This window comes from Pseudorca crassidens, chromosome 11 (assembly GCF_039906515.1).
Source record: "Pseudorca crassidens isolate mPseCra1 chromosome 11, mPseCra1.hap1, whole genome shotgun sequence".
NCBI lineage: Eukaryota > Metazoa > Chordata > Mammalia > Artiodactyla > Delphinidae > Pseudorca > Pseudorca crassidens.
The window spans coordinates 6857624-6878236 of NC_090306.1; the positions used below are offsets into that span (position 1 = coordinate 6857624).

At 38.9% G+C, this 20613-nt stretch overlaps 1 protein-coding gene and 1 pseudogene across 1 annotated transcript; one reads left to right on the top strand and one right to left on the bottom strand.

Moving 5' to 3' along the window:
- Nucleotides 1-1771: 1771 nt before the first annotated feature.
- LOC137201590 (C-type lectin domain family 4 member E-like) lies at nt 1772-7421 on the top strand. Its single transcript, XM_067695628.1, has 6 exons — nt 1772-1989; nt 2806-2898; nt 3495-3584; nt 5402-5553; nt 6188-6303; nt 7102-7421. Exons 1-6 carry the CDS (start codon nt 1953-1955, stop codon nt 7250-7252), a joined length of 639 nt encoding a protein of 212 aa, XP_067551729.1. The 5' UTR covers nt 1772-1952; the 3' UTR covers nt 7253-7421.
- A 3082-nt stretch (nt 7422-10503) lies between these two features.
- LOC137202709 (uncharacterized) overlaps nt 10504-20613 on the bottom strand; it is a 34364-nt pseudogene continuing 24254 nt past the window's right edge.

Here is a 20613-nt window from a genome sequence, read left to right on the forward strand (position 1 = left end):
AAATTGCATATGTTTACAAGATAAACGTGTATAATTTTTAAACATTCTCTAATTAATCTATGTAACTGTTAAATGGAGAATGCAGAGAGAATTGACCAATACACTGAAATAATAAAAAGTCCCTTTGAAAACAGGGATATTTTCAAACACATAGCAAGTCTGTGAGTCATCGGGTGTGGGGATTACCAGGTTTTATATATTTATATATATATATATATATAACTAATGTGAATTTAAATATTTTATAAATATATATATGAAACGAACATGAATTTAAATCAACTGAGACCAGTTGATCTTATTCTTAAGTATTTTATAGTAATGGGACATTACTATATCCAGCTAATCTTCCAGAAAGGCACTATATTTTAATGTCTAATTGAAATTGCTTCTTCTGACATTCAAATTCATTTTTCCCATTAGGAGAAATAGGCTACAATATAAAACAAAAACCTCCAAATAATCCAGAACAATAGAATTAAACTTCCTACTGAGCCTCCAAAGCCTCAGAAGCTGTGTTATGATGTAAGAAATTGGGCTGAGTTTCAAAGTACGTAGTCATGCTACATGAGGCTGTTCAACCGGGTTGGACCTGTAAAATAGCCTATTGCTCACCACTCGATAAAAGACATATAAATCCACAATAATAGACTGTTTAAGACCTGCAAATGAAAGAGGAAGGAAAAACATGACAGATGCAAAGAAATTCACATCACTAAGGTATGAATACATATACTATGTGCCCAGCTCTGTGCCAAATGGTATGTCTCCTTTTCAGTTAATGAATGTGTAAAAGTAAAGATCAAAGTGAATAAACAACTAAAAATAGAACTACCATATGACCCAGCAATCCCACTCCTGGGCATATACTCTGAGAAAACCATAATTCAAAAAGATACATGCACCCTAATGTTCATTGCAGCACTAATTACAGTAGTCAGGACATGGAAGCAACCTAAATGTCCATCAACAGAGGAATAGGTAAAGAAGATGTGGTACATATATACAATGGAGTATTACTCAGCCATAAAAAAGAGCAAAATAATACCATTTGCAGCAACCCGGATAGATGTAGAGATTGTTATACCGAGTGAAGTAAGTCAGACACAGAAAGACAAATATCACATGATATCACTTATATGTGGAATCTAAAAAAAAGGGTACAAATGAACTTATTTACAAAACAGAAGTAGAGTCACAAATGTAGAAAACAAAGTTATGGTTGTCAGGGGATAAGTAGGAAGAGAGATAAATTGGGAGATTGGGATTGACATATACACATTGCTATATATAAAATAGATAACTAATAAGAACCTGCTGTATAGCACAGGGAACTCTACTCAATACTCCGTAATGGCCTATGTGGGAAAAGAATCTTAAAAATAAAAAAAAAAAGAGTGGATATATGTATATGTATAACTGATTCACTTTGCTGTACACCTGAAATTAACACAACATTGTAAATCAACTAGACGCCAATAAAAATTTTTAAAAAAAGAGATCAAAGTGAAATTGGGAGTGCAGAGGTAAGCTCCACGGGTGTCAAGGAAAATTTTAGGGATGAGTTAAGTCTGGAAGAAAGCAGAAACATTTTATCGACCAAAATAAAACAATATTTTTTAAGCCCCTCATACCTCCCTAAGGTCAGTCTGTTTTGTTGGTACTTAAAATGTTATCATTTCCCCATTTTGTTGTTTCCTGGAATGAGGAGACTGATTTGCTGCCCAATAAACTCCCTTGCCCTCCTTATGCAATAAAGGAAATCCTGACTTAAACACACAGCCACAGAGCAAGTTAATTTTCTTAAGTCTTAGGGTTGAACTTCCTAAAATACAGTTAAAGTATTCATCCTTAAAGATTCTTTTTCTTTGAATCTTATCAACAAAACACTCTTATACTTAGAAACTGAGGAGAGAGACAGAGAGGAGGAGGGAGAGACAGAAAGAGAAAGAATGGATTCATCCAAATCATCTGCATCACAAAGCACAGGTAAAATTTGCAACTATCCCATTTCTTTCATAGATCTTTTTGTGGAAGAGATGTTAAATACGTTGGGGATAGGACAATAGAAAATATCCAGTAGAGTAAAAGAGGAGAGACAGAGAGTGAAAGAGAGGGAAATAAAAGAGGATGGTTAGAAGACTAGATGTTAGAAGACTGGATTGCTGGAGATTGAGTTTAGGGAAAGCTACCCTTTCCATAGTTCATTGTGTCCCATTGGGCAAGTCACTTCACATCTCTGCAACTCACTCTCTCCTTGTAGGTAAAATGTGTGTTGGGAGGGAGGAGGAGAGGAACTCCTAGATCATCAATGTTTTATCTGACTCACTTACAAAGGACTTGGTAAAGGAGACACTGAAAAGAGGAGAGCAGGAGAGAGACAGGAAAATCAGGGAAGAGTGAGAGGGAGAAAGAGAGAGAGAAAGATAGGGAAAGAAGGGGAGAAATCTGGGAGAGTTAGAAAGGAAAAACTGCAAATCTATCCAAGTCTATGAGTCAGAGTCTTAAAGTTTGTAATGAATTACTCCAGTGGTTGTTTAAGTGTGGTCCCCAGGCCAGCAGCACCCTCAGCTCCTGGGAACTTGTTGGTTCCATACCAGCTCTACTGAATTTTTAACTCTGGAGGTGAGGCCCCACAATCTGTGTTTTAACAAGCCCTCCAAATGATTCTGATGCATGCTGAAGTTTGAGAATTACTCAATATAGACAATGCAAGTGGAAGGAGATAAGCAAGGTAATAGGAATTTCTTATATCTCTTTTGTAGATTTTAAGGGAAGATTGACCATGTCTATGTCTTTCTCCAGAAAGAGGATGCTTCTCTTCCCAAGTGTTCTTATGGACCGTTGCTGGGCTCTGCATCCTGCTACTGAGTGCCTGTTTTATCACCAGATGTGTTGGTGAGTTCTGAAGGTCAAATTCAAGCTCCGTGGTGAATATTAGGAGTGAATTCTTCCTTGTTGCCTGTGAGTTCTCTTCTCCCACAAAGGGTATTTCTATTCCAATTTTCCCCCGATTTATCTCAAGCCAGAAACCCCAACCAGTATAAAACTGTTACCAAATTTCAGTGACCTGTGACACATTTTTCACGGTACGCATCTTTTATCTCCTTAGTGGCCCTGAGTCCTCCACCCACACCCCCGTACCCTTGTCATTAGTGTAACCCTGCCCTGAGATCCTAGCCAGAGGCACAACAAATCACTTCTTGGAAGGAAGGTTTGAGAGGTTAGACTTGGCATAAGAGAGAGCGCAAACACATTTGTTTTCTTTGGGTCTTTGGGCCTGAAAAAATGTACGTTTATTTTCATAAATAAGGAAAACCATGAAATGTGAATTCTCTCTTCTTTGAGTAAGTAAACCTCGGTTCCTCTCCATGCTGAAGGAAAAGTAGATAGTAAGGAAATATCATAATTATTGGTACTTTTATAACTACAGAGATGATATAATGTATTTTTATCAAGAGTAATGAACATTAACTGTGCCCCTTTCCTTACAGTGTCATATCACACCTTTCAGCTCTGTGATGAGAAAAAGTTCCAGCCACTCGAGAATTCCACGGAGTTCTCCTGCTATAATGATGGATTAGGTAATCAAATTTGAACAGCTAAATTTACACATCAACATTTTCTGGCTTCTAGATTGATTTGGGGATAAACAAAGTAGTCGAGTTAGGTCCTTTTAAATGCAAAATCTTGCCTGTACTGTCAGAGAATAATGAGGAGTTGGTAAGAGGACAGGAATAAAACTTTGGAAGTGCAATTAGCATTGGGGCAGGACACTTTGCAGACATTATAGCAAACTTTTAGAATAAATTTGAGGTATATGTCTGAAGAGTCAATCTAGAAGTGGAAGGTGTTATTCCCAGAAGTGCACTTTTTGTTTTCATTCATCACCTGCTTCCAAAATGAGGTGAAGGAGAAAAAAATGCATGGAGTAGGAAATTTGGAAATACCTCAGAAGTATGCTCCCTATACTCTTGCATATACTCCTGATCCAAGTCTTAGCAAAATGCTACATGACAGTAGAAAATGACTTCCTTCTCTGGGCTACAATTTCCTCACCATTAAATTGAGAGAGACTGTACTATTTATTTTTAATTTTTTTAATAGATTTTTTTTTTTTGCGGTACGCGGGCCTCTCCCTCTGTGGCCTCTCCCGTTGCGGAGCACAGGCTCCGGATGCGCAGGCTCAGCGGCCATGGCTCACGGGCCCAGCTGCTCCGCGGCATGTGGGATCTTCCCGGACCGGGGCACGAACCCGTGACCCCTGCATCGGCAGGCGGACTCTCAACCACTGCGCCACCAGGGAAGCCCTTAATAGATCTTTATTGGAGTATAATTACTTCACAATACTGTGTTAGTTTCTGCTGTACACCAAAGTGAATCAGCCAATGCATACGTATGTCTCCATATCCCCTCCCTCTTGAGAATCCCTCCCACCCCCCGTATCCCACCCCTATAGGTCATTGTAAAGCACCGAGCTGATCTCCCTGTGCTATGCTGCTGCTTCCCCCAGCTAACTAGTTTACATTCAGTAGTGTGTATATGTCGATGCTACTCTCACTTCGCCCAGCTGCCCCCTCCCACCCCGTGTCCTCAAGGCCATTCTCCATGTCTACATCTTTATTCCTGCCCTGCAACTAGGTTCATCAGTACCTTTCTTTTTTTTTTAGATACCATATATATGCATTAGAATACAGTATTTGTTTTTCTCTGACTTACTTCACTCTGTATGACAGACTCTAGGTCCATCCACCTCACTACAAATAACTCAATTTCGTTTCTTTTCATGGCTGCATAATATTCCATTGTATATATGTGCCACATCTTCTTTATCCATTCATCTGTCAATGGACATTTAAGTTGCTTCCATGTCCTCGCTACTGTAAATAGAGCTGCAATGAACAATGTGGTATGTCTCTTTTTGATTTATGGTTTTCTCAGGGTATATGCCCAGTAGTGGGATTGCTGGGTCATAAGGTAGTTCTATTTTTAGTTTTTTAAGGAACCTCCGTACTGTGTTCCATAGTGATTGTATCAAGTTACATTCTCAACAACAGTGCAGGAGGGTTCCCATAAACTTCAAAGACTTAAATTCTGTAAGTCTAAGAACTGTAGCCCATCTGGACAACCAGTTTGGAGATTCTGTGGAGGGTACATTGTTTGGGCAACATGAGAGGTGGTTGCTTCGAGGTCACTCAGATAAAATGCATAATTTTCCTCTGAACTTGGAAGTCTATGAACAGATAATAGGGTTCCATGTCAGTAGCATAACAGGGGTTTCAAGGCTTCGGACGATAAATGAGGAACTTTATGGGCTCAGAGGAAGGTTTCTGTTATCTTACCCAATTCTGTAACTTACCCAGTTCTGTGAGGACTCTCACAGAAACTTCTCTCCTTCTAGGTTCAGTCAAGAATTGCTGTCCATTGAACTGGGTACATTTTCAATCCAGCTGCTATTTCTTTTCTACTAACACCATGACCTGGACAGCAAGCTTAAAAAACTGCTCGAACATGGGAGCTCATCTGGTGGTTATCAACACACAGGAGGAGCAGGTAGTTGGAGTACAGCTTCCTCCAGTGCCAATGAAACACCCTTCACAGGACACATCCCTTTTTCCATACATGTGTACTGTATTTGGCCCACAGTTACTATTTGTTAAGTGAATTTACTGAAATACATGCTGTTCTTATCATTTCTGTAAGTCAATACCAACTTTATTTTCATTACTAGTTTCATTTGTAGTTTCATTAGAAACTAGAAAAAAAGGAACTTCCATGTTCAGTTCCTTAATTAGTAAGGCAGGAAAAAAGAGGGTTGGGACTTCATTTTAGAATGACCAGTATGTTTATAAACATGTGAAAGAGGGCAAGCAAAATGTCCATTATCTTTAAGCTATGATTTGTAATGTTTTGGGCTACCAATAACAGTAGACAAATTTTGACTGTGTTACTGAGAACCTCCTTCTCTGTTGAAGGTTCTTTTTCATTGGTTTAATTTTATGTTATGTATGTTTTACCACAGTAAACAAATCAGGAGGTAATCCTCTATGATCTTACCATTTCAGGCCCATTTTTCTGTCATCTCTAGTCTAGATCCTACTTTATTTCTTTTAATAACAATTACGTTCAACATTTGTTCAGAATTGGGATAATTGATCTCCTCATATTTTGTGTGTATCTTCCATAGGAATTCCTTTACAGTATGAAACCTAAAAGGAAAGAGTTTTATATTGGACTGACGGACCAGGTGACTGAGGGTCAGTGGCAATGGGTAGATGGTACACCTTTCACAAAGTCTCTGAGGTAACTTCCTTCTTGTAGTAGAATTATAACACTAGCCCAAATTGTAAAGTTAGACCACCGTTGAGGAGAGTCCTCAGAACTTCCTTCTGGTCCAGGAGGTATATTCAAGTCCATTCTTGGTGATATTAGATGCAAGAAGGGAAAGAGCTGATGTAGAAGACAGAAAAGAGAAGTACAAGGATCTACTGCTCCCATCTCCTGGAACTAGATCAAGAATAAAGGGGAAATAACAGATGAAATGAGAAGAGGCTTAGAATTGTGCACTAATTCATTGGAAGTGCATGCAAGACGAAGAGTGGAATTCGTAGTCTTATGCCCACAAACTGCAATCAATGAGACAAAAACAGGGATTTGAGAAAGCTAACAGATTCTTACGGAGTAAAAGTAGGATGCTTTGATCCTTTAACACATTGTTTCACTATAGCACTGTAACATGACTGAAGTATGTGCCTCAGTGAATACAAACTGTAGAATAAAGGGAGCAGACATGATATATGAGTATGAAGGAAACAAATCCATCAGGATATCAATCCTTCCCATAACATCTCATTCTGGATCTAAAGCCATGAGACATCATCGCAGAACAGCAAGTCAGAAAGGTCCAGTTTAACTTCACTGTTCACAAACTCTGTGACTTAGAGAAATGGTTTAGCTTTTCTGAGATTCCTTTTCTTTATCAATAAGAGATTATAATCCCTGCCTCACAAAATTGTTGTGAAGTTAAACAACACAAATGTAATTTGCCTAGTTTACAGGTCACTTTACCTCTTGTAAATCTCCCATGTCCCTCTCTTTCAGCTTCTGGGATATAGGAGAGCCCAACAACATAGTTACAGTGGAGGACTGCGCCACCATAAGAGACTCTTCAAATCCAAGGCAAAACTGGAATGATATGCCCTGTTTCTTCAATATGTTTCGGATTTGTGAAATGCCAGAAAGAAATAGTTGAACAGAGAAAAATCACCAAGACAGAAGGCACAATGTAAACGTATAAATGAGAAGGAACAAGCGATAATCACAGCCGCACAACTCTAACATAAGTGTGCATTGCACTTTATAAGGACTTCATAAGTGTTTGTCGCTTTGATGTAAATAAAAATACATCGTTTTGAATGTTATAATTCATGATATTGACAGAAGTGCATTTTTCTCTACATCAGTCTCGGGATTTCTCAGAATTTACCAAGCTTCTCTAGCAATGTTGTGGGCGGGGGGGAAAGGAGTATTTCTCCTTTTGGTACATTTGCTTCAGTTATGAGTATTTGTAAGAAAATACAGGGACACAGAACAAGCACCAAATCCAGCAAAGAAGAGGATTTTGGAAAGTGCCTTGAACAATTCGAAATCAGGCTCTGTGTCATGTCTTCTTTTTAGTTCCTGAAAAGTCTGTCTTCTCTTCTCAATTTCATCCTGTTTTTCACTCCCTACCTAAGCATATCTCCTATGTTCTCCTATATAATAAGTAGGAAACTTCTTCAAGTCATGAAACGTATTCCTGCTTAAAAGACTGGTGTGGACTTTCCGGCCAAAGGCATTCACTGCACCTTCTTACAAAGATCATGCTAACCTTCAGCTCCAAAGAGACTGTCATCCAGTCTACTCATCTCAGAAACTCCATTTCCTCTCTATTCTCTTCCATTGACTAACTGGATCGCACCCAAATGTATCTATTGCTCAGCCAGAACCAGAGTCCAATAGTCAAATTATTCTAAGACAACAGTCAACTTGACACTTTCCTGTCTCAAGCCTATCCATTTATTGCATAATATTCTATCAATACTGAAAAGATTATTCAAGAATATATAAATAACATGGAAGTTTTATAACCATGTTTCTTGCACACAGCACCATAAAGAGACCCTTGAAATCATTGGAATTAACACGTAATCACTGAATGGGAAAATTCAACTGAACAAGTGAAAATAATATATCAGCTTTCTTTTTTTTTTTTTTTTTTTTTGCGGTACGCGGGCCTCTCACTATTGTGGCCTCTCCCGTTGCGGAGCACAGGCTCCGGACGTGCAGGCTCAGCGGCCATGGCTCATGGGTCCAGCCACTCCGCGGCATGTGGGATCTTCCCGGACCGGGGCACAAACCCATGTCCCCTGCATCGGCAGGCGGACTCTCAACCACTGCGCCACCAGGAAAGCCCTATATATTAGCTTTCTTTACAAACATTTATTTCTCTTAGGCATAAGTGACAATCTGTGGTTTTGAAATCAATATGCCTTTAAAACAAAAGTCATTCAACCTGAAAGTAATCCAATAAAAATATCTTCAACTTTCTAATTTCTTTTTTTCATCTCATAAACATCAATGAGGAAACACTGAAAAACATGTGGACATTTTTTTGTTCATTGTTGTTGTATTTCAGGTGGCTATAATTATCTTACATTAATATTGAAAGATATAAAAATATTAATGTATATTATTTCACCATTTATAATTTAAGTTATACAACTAACTCTGCCTTCAAAGTTTGGCAAGAAAAGAAACAATTGTTAAGGGTTTATTTGCCAAAGTAAAGATCATTAGAACCTAAATTATTTATCAGGAAAATTCTTCTTTGAGAAGGAAATCATCCAATTGAGACTGTTTTTAAATATCGTATTTTATAGGACTACATAAATACTTAGGCACCGGAAAACCCAAAAAGTTGCAAAAAATAAAGAGTAATTAATCATTCATATTCCCAAGACCATATTCCCCAAATAAACCACTGTTATGACTTAAATACTATTACCATTGGGGTCCCCAATTTTTTAAAAAAGAAAAATCACTGTACTACATCTTATAAAAATGATACATATTTATTATTAAAAATTCCTACAGAGCACAATTGTATAAAGATGAAAGTGAAAAAAATTCAAATCCCAAGTTGATATAGTTAGAAATCATACAACAGATGAGTCTTTTAAAACATTAAATTTAATTTTACTTGAATTTAACAAATAAAAAAATTGAGGTGAAATTTAAGAATTTCTCTTGAACTTCAAGAATTTTATAGGCCTTATAGATTACCACAAAAAACTTTTTCCTGAAGGGTCCCTAAAAGAAAAATGATAAGGAATCAAGTAAAACATTCTCCTTGCTTTCCTATTTCTTCTTCTTCCCACCCCCCTTTTCCTTTCTCAACAATATAGCCCTAAAATCATTCATTGGATGGGGCATAGCTAGGTAGTTTTTGCATGTGAATGCATGGGGGGAAATATAACATGTATAGATATACACATAAGAAACCGATAATCATAGTTACTTTGAAGAGGCATTTAGGGGTTCAGGGTGAATGAGAGATTCACCTTATACTTTTATTAATGTTTTTTACTGTTTGCCTTTTTAATGCACACATACATTACATTTTCAAACATAAAAAGTGTTTAGATTTTTTAAGCGTTTCAAAGTTCTAGAACTATTGCAATGTCCTAAAGAAATAGGCAATTATTTTTATAAAATTACTATCAGTTGTCTTAAAGAAATTGTGAAGACTAGGAGAGGTGCCATGAGACTTGAGGATACACAGAAAGGGACCAAGGGTGGAAACAGGGAGAACAATCAGAAGGCCATTGCAATAATCCAGGTAAGAGATGGTAACTTGGTCTGTGATGGTAGCCATGGAGGGAATGAAAAATGATCAGCAGGGGGAGAAATAGATTAGAGGTATAGATGTAGACACAGATGTATAAAATCACAAACAGGTCATATTTTATTGACAACTGAATCTTTAAATACAGTCTTATACAAATGAAAAATGGATAATATTAACTATACAAGCCTATTATCATTTACATAAATTTATTTCAACAAGTTTTGTAGATTTGTGCTATGTAATTTATGGCTAACACAGTTAAAGTCACTTGGTGCTACTTCAGTTAAAAGTATCAGCTTTAAACACAGACACACACAGACACACACATAATCAATCAAACACTAATATTCCAAACTTACAAGATCACTAATTTACAGAATAAATACTGTTTTTAAAAATAGTGGTAAGGGGCTTCCCTGGTGGCGCAGTGGTTGGGAATCCGCCTGCTGATGCAGGGGACACGGGTTCGTGCCCCGGTCCGGGAAGATCCCACATGCCGCGGAGCGGCTGGGCCTGTGAGCCATGGCTGCTGAGCCTGCGCGTCCGGAGCCTGTGCTCTGCAGTGGGAGAGGCCACAGCAGTGAGAGGCCCGCATACCGCAAAAAAAAAAAAAAAAAAATAGTGGTAAGGAAGTTAGGTTAAAAAGCTGTCACTTGAAATTTTTTAGCTTGGATGCAGGAAACGTCAGCAAAATGAATATATGTAAGAAGACAGCCTTATTTTGTTGATGTTGGATGTGACTGCTTCACAATTAAAACTACACACATCGCAAACGCATAACTTCAGGTTGCTAAAGCCATGATTTCCTTGCTAGTTTGAACTGCAGCTTTATAGCTCTAAAGAAGCTTGCTAACAATTTACATAAATGGATTGAAAATATAATTTTTTTCTGATTCAAATTAAAAATACAGAAACACTAATACAATGTTGCAAGAATAATTAAGAACTATTACCTTTTAGCCAAGAGGCCACAGCACCTCCAGTAACTCTCCCATAATACCAAAGGGAACACATTTCACTTGCTATGAAAGGTAGATCTGGGCCATAGTCCTGTTTCTGTCATACACTAGACATGTGAAGGTGAGCTCTTCGGCTTCCCAAGGGTTTTGTGTCCATAGCTATAGAAGTAAAGGAGTTTGGTAAAGGTGGCCTGTAATGGACTTTTCCACTCAAAAAGAAATTAAGTCAGCTTGAGACTCCCCACTATGGGAAGACTTTTAAAGTGGAGTAAGAAGTAAATTTTTGAAAAGGTAAATAGACTTTTTTTTCTACCTGGGCAATACCATAATTCTAAATATTCTATTCTGTTATTCAGAAAATATTTTGCTCGTGGAATTTCAATCTAATGGCATACTATTAAGAAGTCTGAAAATGAAGCATCAGGGGCTTCCCTGGTGGCGCGGTGGTTGGGAGTCTGCCTGCCGGTGCGGGGGACGCGGGTTCGAGCCCTGGTCCGGGAGGATCCCACATGCTGCAGAGCAACGAGTAGCCCCCGGCTCGCTGCAGCTATAGGGGGCCAGCGCGCAGCAATGAAGACCCAAAGCAGCCAAAAATAAATGAATAAATAAATAAATTAAAAAAAAAAAAATGAAGCATCAGACAATAAAAATGTTGCTTAAAAACTTTAAAGAGTTTGTGATATTTGGGTTAAAAACAATGATACACCACTACCAGTAGGAATATCCCACCTTTGAACTTTAAGAGCTAAGAATTGAAGCAGAGGAAACAATGACTTATAGATTTCACCATTCAAGCTACTCTTAGATACGTTAATCAATACACACTAACTGAAAAGTAAATACCTTGAAATACTATCAAGAAAGCAAAGTTAATGAAAATTGATTCTCACAGAAAAATATGATTTTTTCCACCAAAACACTACACAAAAGCACATTATCTTGAATGAATTAAACAAGAATAACTACGGCCATAATGTTCTATGACTGAGAATGTTTTCTCTGTTCCCACGATGCATGTACATTCTTCCCTAGTCTAATTGGTTCTTCTTTTCTGTCCTCATAACAGGGACCCCTTCCTAGGCTTCTTGTTGAATGCTGCTCCAGGTATCTTACAAATCCTACTTGTCTTAAAGTCACAAGGAAAATCATTCCAGGCCCATTTGTCTTTGTCATTAACAAAGACAACACATTTTTCTTTCTGGTAGTTGTTGGGTTCACCCTCGGGCCAGAATCTGAAGTGTGTGTGTGTGTGTGTGTGTGTGTGTGTGTGTGTGTGTGTGTGTGTGTGTGTGTGTGTGTGTGTGTGTGTGTGTGTGTGTCTATACATGTTGGGTGTGTATGGTAGAGGCCAGAGGACAAGGCAGAGAAAATGTTCCTAGTGAAACATTTAGAGCTGCACTGACCAACACAAGCGTAGTGTCTACTAGTATAGAGGTTACTCAACACACTATGCTCTATTCCGAGTAAGCTTTCTTACACTGGTATACTCCACCCCAAAATAAATTCTGCTTGCTGTCTTCTTCTCACCTTTGCCTATAAAGCTCTTTTGCCCCAGTCAGTATACTCACACCATCTGTGGGTTCAATGGTGTCTTGTCCACCCAATGCCACTGGCTTTCAAGGTTCTCATCTGTAAGTCCCAGGAAATATGAAAATCGCTATCCAAAAATTGAGTGATAACGTTCTGCATAAAAATGTGAATTTTTATAAGTATATTTGCCTTTATCAGGTGATAGCTGTTATGTTAGGAACAGAGGAAAGAAGTCAAATAAAGTACTAGTTAAGCACAAAAGCATTGGCATCAGATCTGTTTTCACATCCCCCCTCTGGCGTTTATTCCACAATGTTAACAAGTGCTTTAATTTCACCAAATCCCAGTTTTCTCAACTCCAAAAGGGATGACTCCACTATTTCATAGAGTCACTGTGAAGATTAAGTGAGATCAACTTGCAAATCACTTAGCGCAGTACTTAATAGGATTGGATTTCTAGGAACTTTTATTTTTAAAATTACCTTCTTCAATTGTTTGTGTATTTCATTAAACTCCATTTTATTCAGGAGCTGGTGAACCTATAGTTGCAAAGCCATGGAAACAGAATCCTCCACGAAACCCTACTAACCAAGAATAGAATCTGAGTCATGGTATCGTACATATATGGAAATATATTACATGAGGAAATAAATTTCAGTTCAAATTGAATTTACCTTGAGATTTTCTTTTTTTTTTAGAATGACAACCATACTTCTGAATTATTTTTCCTGTGCTCTATTCTGAGAAGCTATTTCAATCCTGATTAACCATTCATTTATTTACTTACTCATGAAATATTTATCAGGACCTATCTAAGTGTGCCTAGCACTGCAAAGGCCATTGGAGATGCAAAGATGCTTAAGGCATGGCTCCAGCCCTCTACAAAGTAGGACTCATGGGAACACTGAAGTAAGTGCCATGGTCACACGATGCACAAAGTACCACGGAAGTATCTCCAAACTAGAATAGGAAAGATGGAGCAGAGAAGGTGGTCAGGGTAGTTTTCTGTAGAAAATAACACATGAATCAAATCTGGGAAGACCAGAAGAACTTGGCCATGTGAAGAAAAATGAGAGAGGAAGAAAAGTCTTTCCAGGTAGTTGGAAGAGATGAAGCAAAGGCACAGATGCATAGCAGAGCACAGAAATTCCCCTTTCTCTGCAAAGAGATTCAAACCAGCAGAGAAACGGATGTAAGCCTCTCAACATACCTGCTCAGCTTCTGTGCTGATGGTGGCCAGATGAGCCCCTGTCCCCATACAGTGTCTTTCACTCTGAGCCCACATCTTGCTGTCATTAAAAACAGCAGTTGGACTGGAAGGCTCTCCAGCCCACAAGACAGCAATTCCAGGTGACCCCTCATGTGAAAACTGAAAGGAAAATTAGTTACACCATGTATGTCATCTGTAACAGATTGCATAACTATTTCACTACTTAATATCCAACTAACATTTATGAGAATAATACCAGGATTACCAGTCATTCTGTCCCTCCCTTTTTAAAAATCCTGAAAATTGGGCTTCCCTGGTGGCGCAGTGGTTGAGAGTCCGCCTGCCGATGCAGGGGACACGGGTTCATGCCCCGGTCCGGGAAGATCCCACATGCCGCGGAGAGGCTGGGCCCGTGAGCCATGGCCGCTGAGCCTGCGCGTCCGGAGCCTGTGCTCCGCAATGGGAGAGGCCACAACAGTGAGAGGCCCGCGTACTGCAAAAAAAAATTTTTAAAAGACAACCAAGAATAATGTTTAAAATCCATGAATTGATGCAATGCTATAAAATTCCAAATTAGCAAGTCGATGGCATACTCAAGTCACTGGGCAGCTCTGTACATCTTCTAGAAAGAAGGAATAGACTCTGCATGCATTGGAAAAGAGGTATATATGTACAGCATTTAAAGGAGGACAACAGGTATTCACTACAGACTAACGAACTCCATTTTAATGATTGTCAATTAAGCACAACAAGCATAAGATATTTTAAAATTAGCTTCCAAGAAGGATTCATATTGGTTTAGAAAATTTAAATACAGGCATCTTACTCAATACTCCGTTTTTATGAAGATAGCCATTATAAACAAGGGAATGAAACAAATATGGCTTGTTTTACAGACTAGTTATGGCAGCTCAAAACCATGTGCCCTTCACATTAATGAAGAAGATAGACAATATCAATAGTTTCCAAAGTAGGAAATAACTTCAGGGATTTATCAAACAATGAAATACTTTATTTAAAAACACACACAAAGATTTAGACTGCTACAGAGAGTTTGTGGAGAGAGATTTAAAAAATTCCTTCAGTCAAACAAAGTTAATGTAAATAACCCAAGCAATACACCCGGGAGAATATGAGTACCAGCTCATGCTAACTGTAATAACCTTGGAGCACTACTTAAAAAATACCTCTAAAGCAATGACAGTTCACATTTGTTGATATGCCAGGCACTGTTTTAAGTACTGATCAGAAGTTAACTTGCATAATATTCACAAAATGAAGTATGTATTATTATCTTCCCACCTTCACAAATAACATATCCAAGTCTTTGAAAAGTTAAAAATTTGTCTGAGGGCTTCCCTGGTGGCGCAGTGGTTCAGAGTCCGCTTGCCAATGCAGGGGACGTGGGTTCGTGCCCCGGTCTGGGAAGATCCCACATGCCGCGGAGCAGCTGGGCCTGTGAGCCATGGCCGCTGAGCCTGCGCGTCCGGAGCCTGTGCTCCGCAACGGGAGAGGCCACAGCAGTGAGAGGCCCGCGTACAGCAAAAAAAAAAAAAACAAAAAAAAAAGGAAATATATCCTGTGTTCATGGATAGGAATAATTAATATTGCTAAAATGTCCATACTACTCAAGCCAGCTATAGATTCAACATAACCTCTATCAAAATTCCAATGGCATTTTTCACATAGAAAAAATAATCCTAAGATTTGTGTGGAACTACAAAAGACCACAAAAAAGTAATAACCAAAGCAATCATGAGAAAAAAGAACAAAGCCGGAGGCATCATACTTCCTTATTTCAAATTATACTACAAAGCTATCATAATTAAAACATTAAAAAACTAGCATAAAAAGAGACACATAGGGCTTCCCTGGTGGCGCAGTGGTTGAGAGTCTGCCTGCCGGTGCAGGGGACACGGGTTCATGCCCCGGTCCAGGAAGATCCCACATGCCGCGGAGCGGCTGGGCCCGTGAGCCATGGCCGCTGAGCCTGTGCGTTCGGAGCCTGTGCTCCACAACAGGAGAGGCCACAACAGTGAGAGGCCCGCATACCGCAAAAAAGAAAAAGAGACACATAGATCAATGCAACTAAATAGAGGTGCAGAAATAAACTCCTGCATTTACAGTCAACTAATATTTGACAAGGGAGCCAAGAACACTCAATGAGAAAGGACAGTCTTTTCAACAAAACTATGTGTTGCAAGAACTGGATAACCACATGCAGAAAAATAAAATTGGACCACTATCTTAGACCACTCCCCAAAATTAACTCAAAATAGATTAAAGACTTAAACTAACACGTGATACCATAAAATTCCTAGAAGAAAACATATGGAGGAAGCTCCCTGACATCGGTCTTAGCCACAATTTTTTAGATATCACACCAAAAGCACAAGCTACAAAAGCAAAAATCAGGAAGTGGGAGTACATCAAACTAAAAAGCTTCTGCACAGCAAAAGACACAATCAAAAAAACAAAGAAAGAAAGAAAAGACAACCTACGGAATAAGAGAAAATATTTGCAAACCATATATCTGATAAGAAGTTAATATCCAAAATATACAAAGGACTCATACAACTCAATAACAAAAACAATCCAATTTTTCAAATGTGCAGAGGAACTAAACAGACATTTTTCTTAAGAAGACATACAAATAGCCAAAAGATCATTTTTTTAGAGTCACAAGCAGTTGACTGACTCAGTGTGACTCAAGACCACAAAGAAACCATTTCTAATTCACACTGTTCTGAGTCCTGGGGTTGGGGCCCAGGCTGGCAAGAATGATGCTTGGGACCCATTCCCACGCAAACGCACTCAACATCACTAATCATCAGGGAAATGCAAATCAAAACCACAGTGAGATATCATCTCACATCTATTAGAATGGTTATCACCCAGAAGACAAGAAGAGATAACAAGTGTTGGTGAGGATGTGGATCAAGGGGAACCCTAGCACACTCTTGGAGGGAATGAAAACTAGTCCAGCCACTATGGAAAACAGTACAGAGTTTCCTCAAAAGATTAAAAAGGGAACTACTATATGATCCAGCAATTCAACTTCCGGGTATATATCCAAAGGAAATGAAAACAGGATATTGAAGAGATATATGCACTCCCATGTTTATTGCAGCATTATTCACAATAGCAAGGTATGGAAACAACCATAGGGTCCATTTGCAATGAATGGATAAAGAAGATGTGGTATACATATGCAAGAAAATGTTATTTGGCCATAAGAAAGAAGGAAATCTTGCCATTTGCAATAACGTGGAGAGACCTTGAGGTTATTATGCGAGGTGAGAAAAGTCAGAGAAAGACAAATAGTATATTCTATGATACCACTTATATGTGGAATCTAAAAAAGCCAAACTCATAGAAACAGAGAGTAGACTGGTGGTTACCAGAGGCTAGGAGGTGGAGGAATTGGGGCAATGCAGTTTAAGGTTGCAAACTTTCAACCAGTAGATAAGTTCTAGAGATCTAATGCATAGTACAGTCGTTATAGACATACCTTGGAGAAATCACAGATCCAGTTCTAGACTACCAGAATAAAGCGAATATTGCAATAAAGCAAGTCACACAAATTTTTGGTTTCCCAGGGCATACAGAAGTTATGTCTATACTACACTGTAGTCTATTAAGTGTGCAGTAGTATTATGCCTTGAAAAACAACATACATACCTTAATTTTAAAATACTTTATTGCTAAAAAATGCTTTCCATCATCTGAGCCTGCAGCAAGTCACAGTAGTAACGTCAAAGATCACTGATGGGCTTCCCTGGTGGCGCAGTGGTTGAGAGTCCGCCTGCCGATGCAGGGGACACGGGTTCATGCCCCGGTCCGGGAAGATCCCACATGCCGCGGAGCGGCTGGGCCCGTGAGCCATGGCCGCTGAGCCTGCACGTCCGGAGCCGGTGCTCCGCAACGGGAGAGGCCATGGCGGTGAGAGGCCCGCGTACCACAAAAAAAAAAAAAAATCACTGATCACAGATCACCATAACAAATATAATAATGAAAAGGTTTGAAATATTGTGAGAATTACCAGAACATGACACAGAGACACAAAGTGAGCAAATGCTATTGAAAAATGGCACTGATAGATTTCCTCGATGAAGTGTTGCTACAAACCTTCAATTTGTAAAAAGCATAGTATCTGCGAAGTGCAATAAAGCAAAGTTCAATAAAATGAGGTATGCCTGTATAGACAATATTATATTACAAACTTCCAAGTTGCTAAGAGATTAGATCTGAGTTGCTCTCACCACAAAAAAGAAATGACAATTACACGACAGAAGTGTTAGCTAACACTCCGATTACTGCAATAAATGTATCACATTTTGTACACCTAAACATTTACAATGTTATATGTCAATTATATCCCCATAAAAATTAATTTTTTTTAAAAAAGGAAAGGATCTCATCATTTTGCCCTTATTCTTACCATGTTATTGCAATCCTAATAGGCAGAATTAGGATAGCCAGCCAAGCAGCAGTAGTAGAAGCAGTACTAACAGAGAATTTACCATATGCCAGGCTTTGTTCTAAGCACTTTAAATTTTTATTTTATTCTGACAATAACTCTATAAAGTAGGAACTATTATCTTCATTTTGCATATGAGGAAACCAAGGCAAATAAGGGTTAATTTATCCAAGGTCAAAAAGCCAGTAAGTGGCAGAGTAAACTTTTGTGCCAAGGCAGTCTGTCTCTTTCCAAATTCATGCTCATAACCACTCCTCTTTACTTCCCATTAATCACCTATTTTGGTGGGACTGGGGAAGGGGGGGGTCATTAAACTCAGTAAGTGTATTCCCTATTCAAAGATTTATTTAAGTATTAAAGTCTGAAGAAAGTATTATTCTGTTCTTCATTTTCCACCTACCCAAACAGCTGTTTTTCTACATTCCCAACAAACTTCGGGTCAGGTACATGTTTAGACTCCATAGATGAAATGTCCCTTGACAGTCTTCATTCATGTCTTTAGGCGTCTCCCCTGCCACCAGGAAATCTGAGCAGTATTTGCTACCACTGTGCTAGAGTTGCTAGGGGGAGCCCGTCCTCTAGTGGTCCCATGCTGCTATGCAGCTAGTTAAAGCGTTCACAGAAATTGCCTCAAAGACATTTTTTTACTGTTAGGTGCAGTGGCAGAACACACGTAAGACAAAAGAAAATACTAAAAAGCAAACAGCAACCTTCATGGTCGGTCTTAATGCATCATTGTGTGTAACTGAGGGGATGACGCTAGTCTTAGATTGATAGGGCAGAACATGAGGTCTCAAAGGACAATTATTTCACTCCTGAGACGTAGACTTTAGTATACTAGAGCTTTTTAAAAAACACACCACCCCCATATCTTAGTAACTTTCAAAAAGGGACTGAAAATGACAATTTTCATTCTGAAATAAACGTCACACGACATGGTTTCAACCATGGTTGCTGTGAAAACCATACCAAGCCTATACATTCCCCAGGCTGAAGGGACTTGCAAGTAAATGTAATCCTCTTCCTTTTTCCTTTCTTTCTCAAGAGAATATGTGATGGATGGGGAGCTCCTGAGTATGAGTTCTAGTCACAAACCATATGTATTTTCCTCATGTACAGTTAAGAGGCAATAACAGAAATGATTTTTTTTAAAAGCCAAAAAAAAGCTAAATATAACCAAGTGCAATCTTAGCCAGTTCTGATAACTGAGATCAGACACTAAGCTACCAGATTTATCAGCAGCTGCGCGACATGATATCCAGTTTTCCTTTTCCCAGGCCATAGCGTCTATGTACCAAAGTAAAATTTGTCTTCAATGCTACTTTCTTGGGCCCAAATATTAACTGACCCTGGAGCATATAAATGAGACCTTCTGCAACTATAACAAAGCATATAAGGAATACTTACGTCCTGTAGCTAGGAACAATCAAAATGAGAATGAGTGAAAAAAGGAAAAACCCAACTTTCTGATTTCTGGTCCCTCTTCACTGAAATCACTGTTAATTCAACAAGTATATATTTATGGCATAAGGAAAATACTGAGTAGATAAAAATGAAGACATGGTCCTTATATCAAAGAGCCCACAAACCAGTGAGAATTTCAACAGCAACCCCCAATAACAAGGGAGATCACCTTTCAGACTGAGGGGATAAGTAACGTTTCACAAAGCAGCACTTTCCAGGATGGGAAGGATTTCACCAGGCAGGTAGAGAAGGGAAGGAATTCCAGGCAGAGGGAATCGCAAGCACTCAATGCCCATGCTGCTGATGGCATCTGCAGAATGACTAGTGTGCGGGAGCTGACTGAGTGAAAGGGAACACTGAGAGCTGAGGATGAAATGGTACTTTGGACTTTAATCTGTAAGCAAAGGAAAATTATTAAAGGTAACCAATGAGTAGGGGAGGAAAGGGCATGAGCAGGGTTTGGTTTCAGGAAGGTTATTCTGGTGTCAACACGTAAGCTGAACTAGGGCTGAGAAAGCTGGAGGCAAGCCAACTACCTAGAAGGTTATCAGAATGGAGGAAGTGAGGAGTAATAAGCTCACATGACAACCGTGAAGGCAGATGTCAATGTCTAACCAAGGGGGTTGAGCTGGAAAAATTATCATCTGCATCTTCTACCCAAAAACCCCCCTGCAGTTTAGGATACAAGTTTATCCATGATAGTGCCTCACAACCTCAGTAATGATAAGAAAGGCCGTGGTTGGGGAAGCCATCCAAGCCCTTCCCTGGGAGGGCGAATGGGGGAGGTGTATCAGAATCTCTGGAGAGAGCAGTATGTTATTTTAAATTGAAAACAAAAAAAGAGAGAGAAAAAAAAAGAAGTACCCGTATCATTCTGATTCATCTCCTGTGACAATCACTGAATGAGAACTCCAAGATCCTTCTGGCTTCCAAAGTCTATGACTCTCACTTTAGTTCTATCTCATGCGTTGATTCCCTTCATTTATGCTGACCATAGTTCTGGGATATGAAAGGTGGCCTAGATCACAAAGATAATTTGAAGCAAATGAAATTAACTGTACCAGTAAATAAATAATAAATA

What these genes read in the sequence shown, in the direction of transcription:
- LOC137201590 (XM_067695628.1), top strand. Translation starts at nt 1,953, where the DNA reads ATGGATTCATCCAAATCATCTGCATCACAAAGCACAG. An exon ending in ATCTGCATCACAAAGCACAG is followed by an intron (nt 1,990 to 2,805) that starts GTAAAATTTGCA and finishes GTCTTTCTCCAG; the next exon opens with AAAGAGGATGCTTCTCTTCC. An exon ending in TTTTATCACCAGATGTGTTG is followed by an intron (nt 2,899 to 3,494) that starts GTGAGTTCTGAA and finishes CTTTCCTTACAG; the next exon opens with TGTCATATCACACCTTTCAG.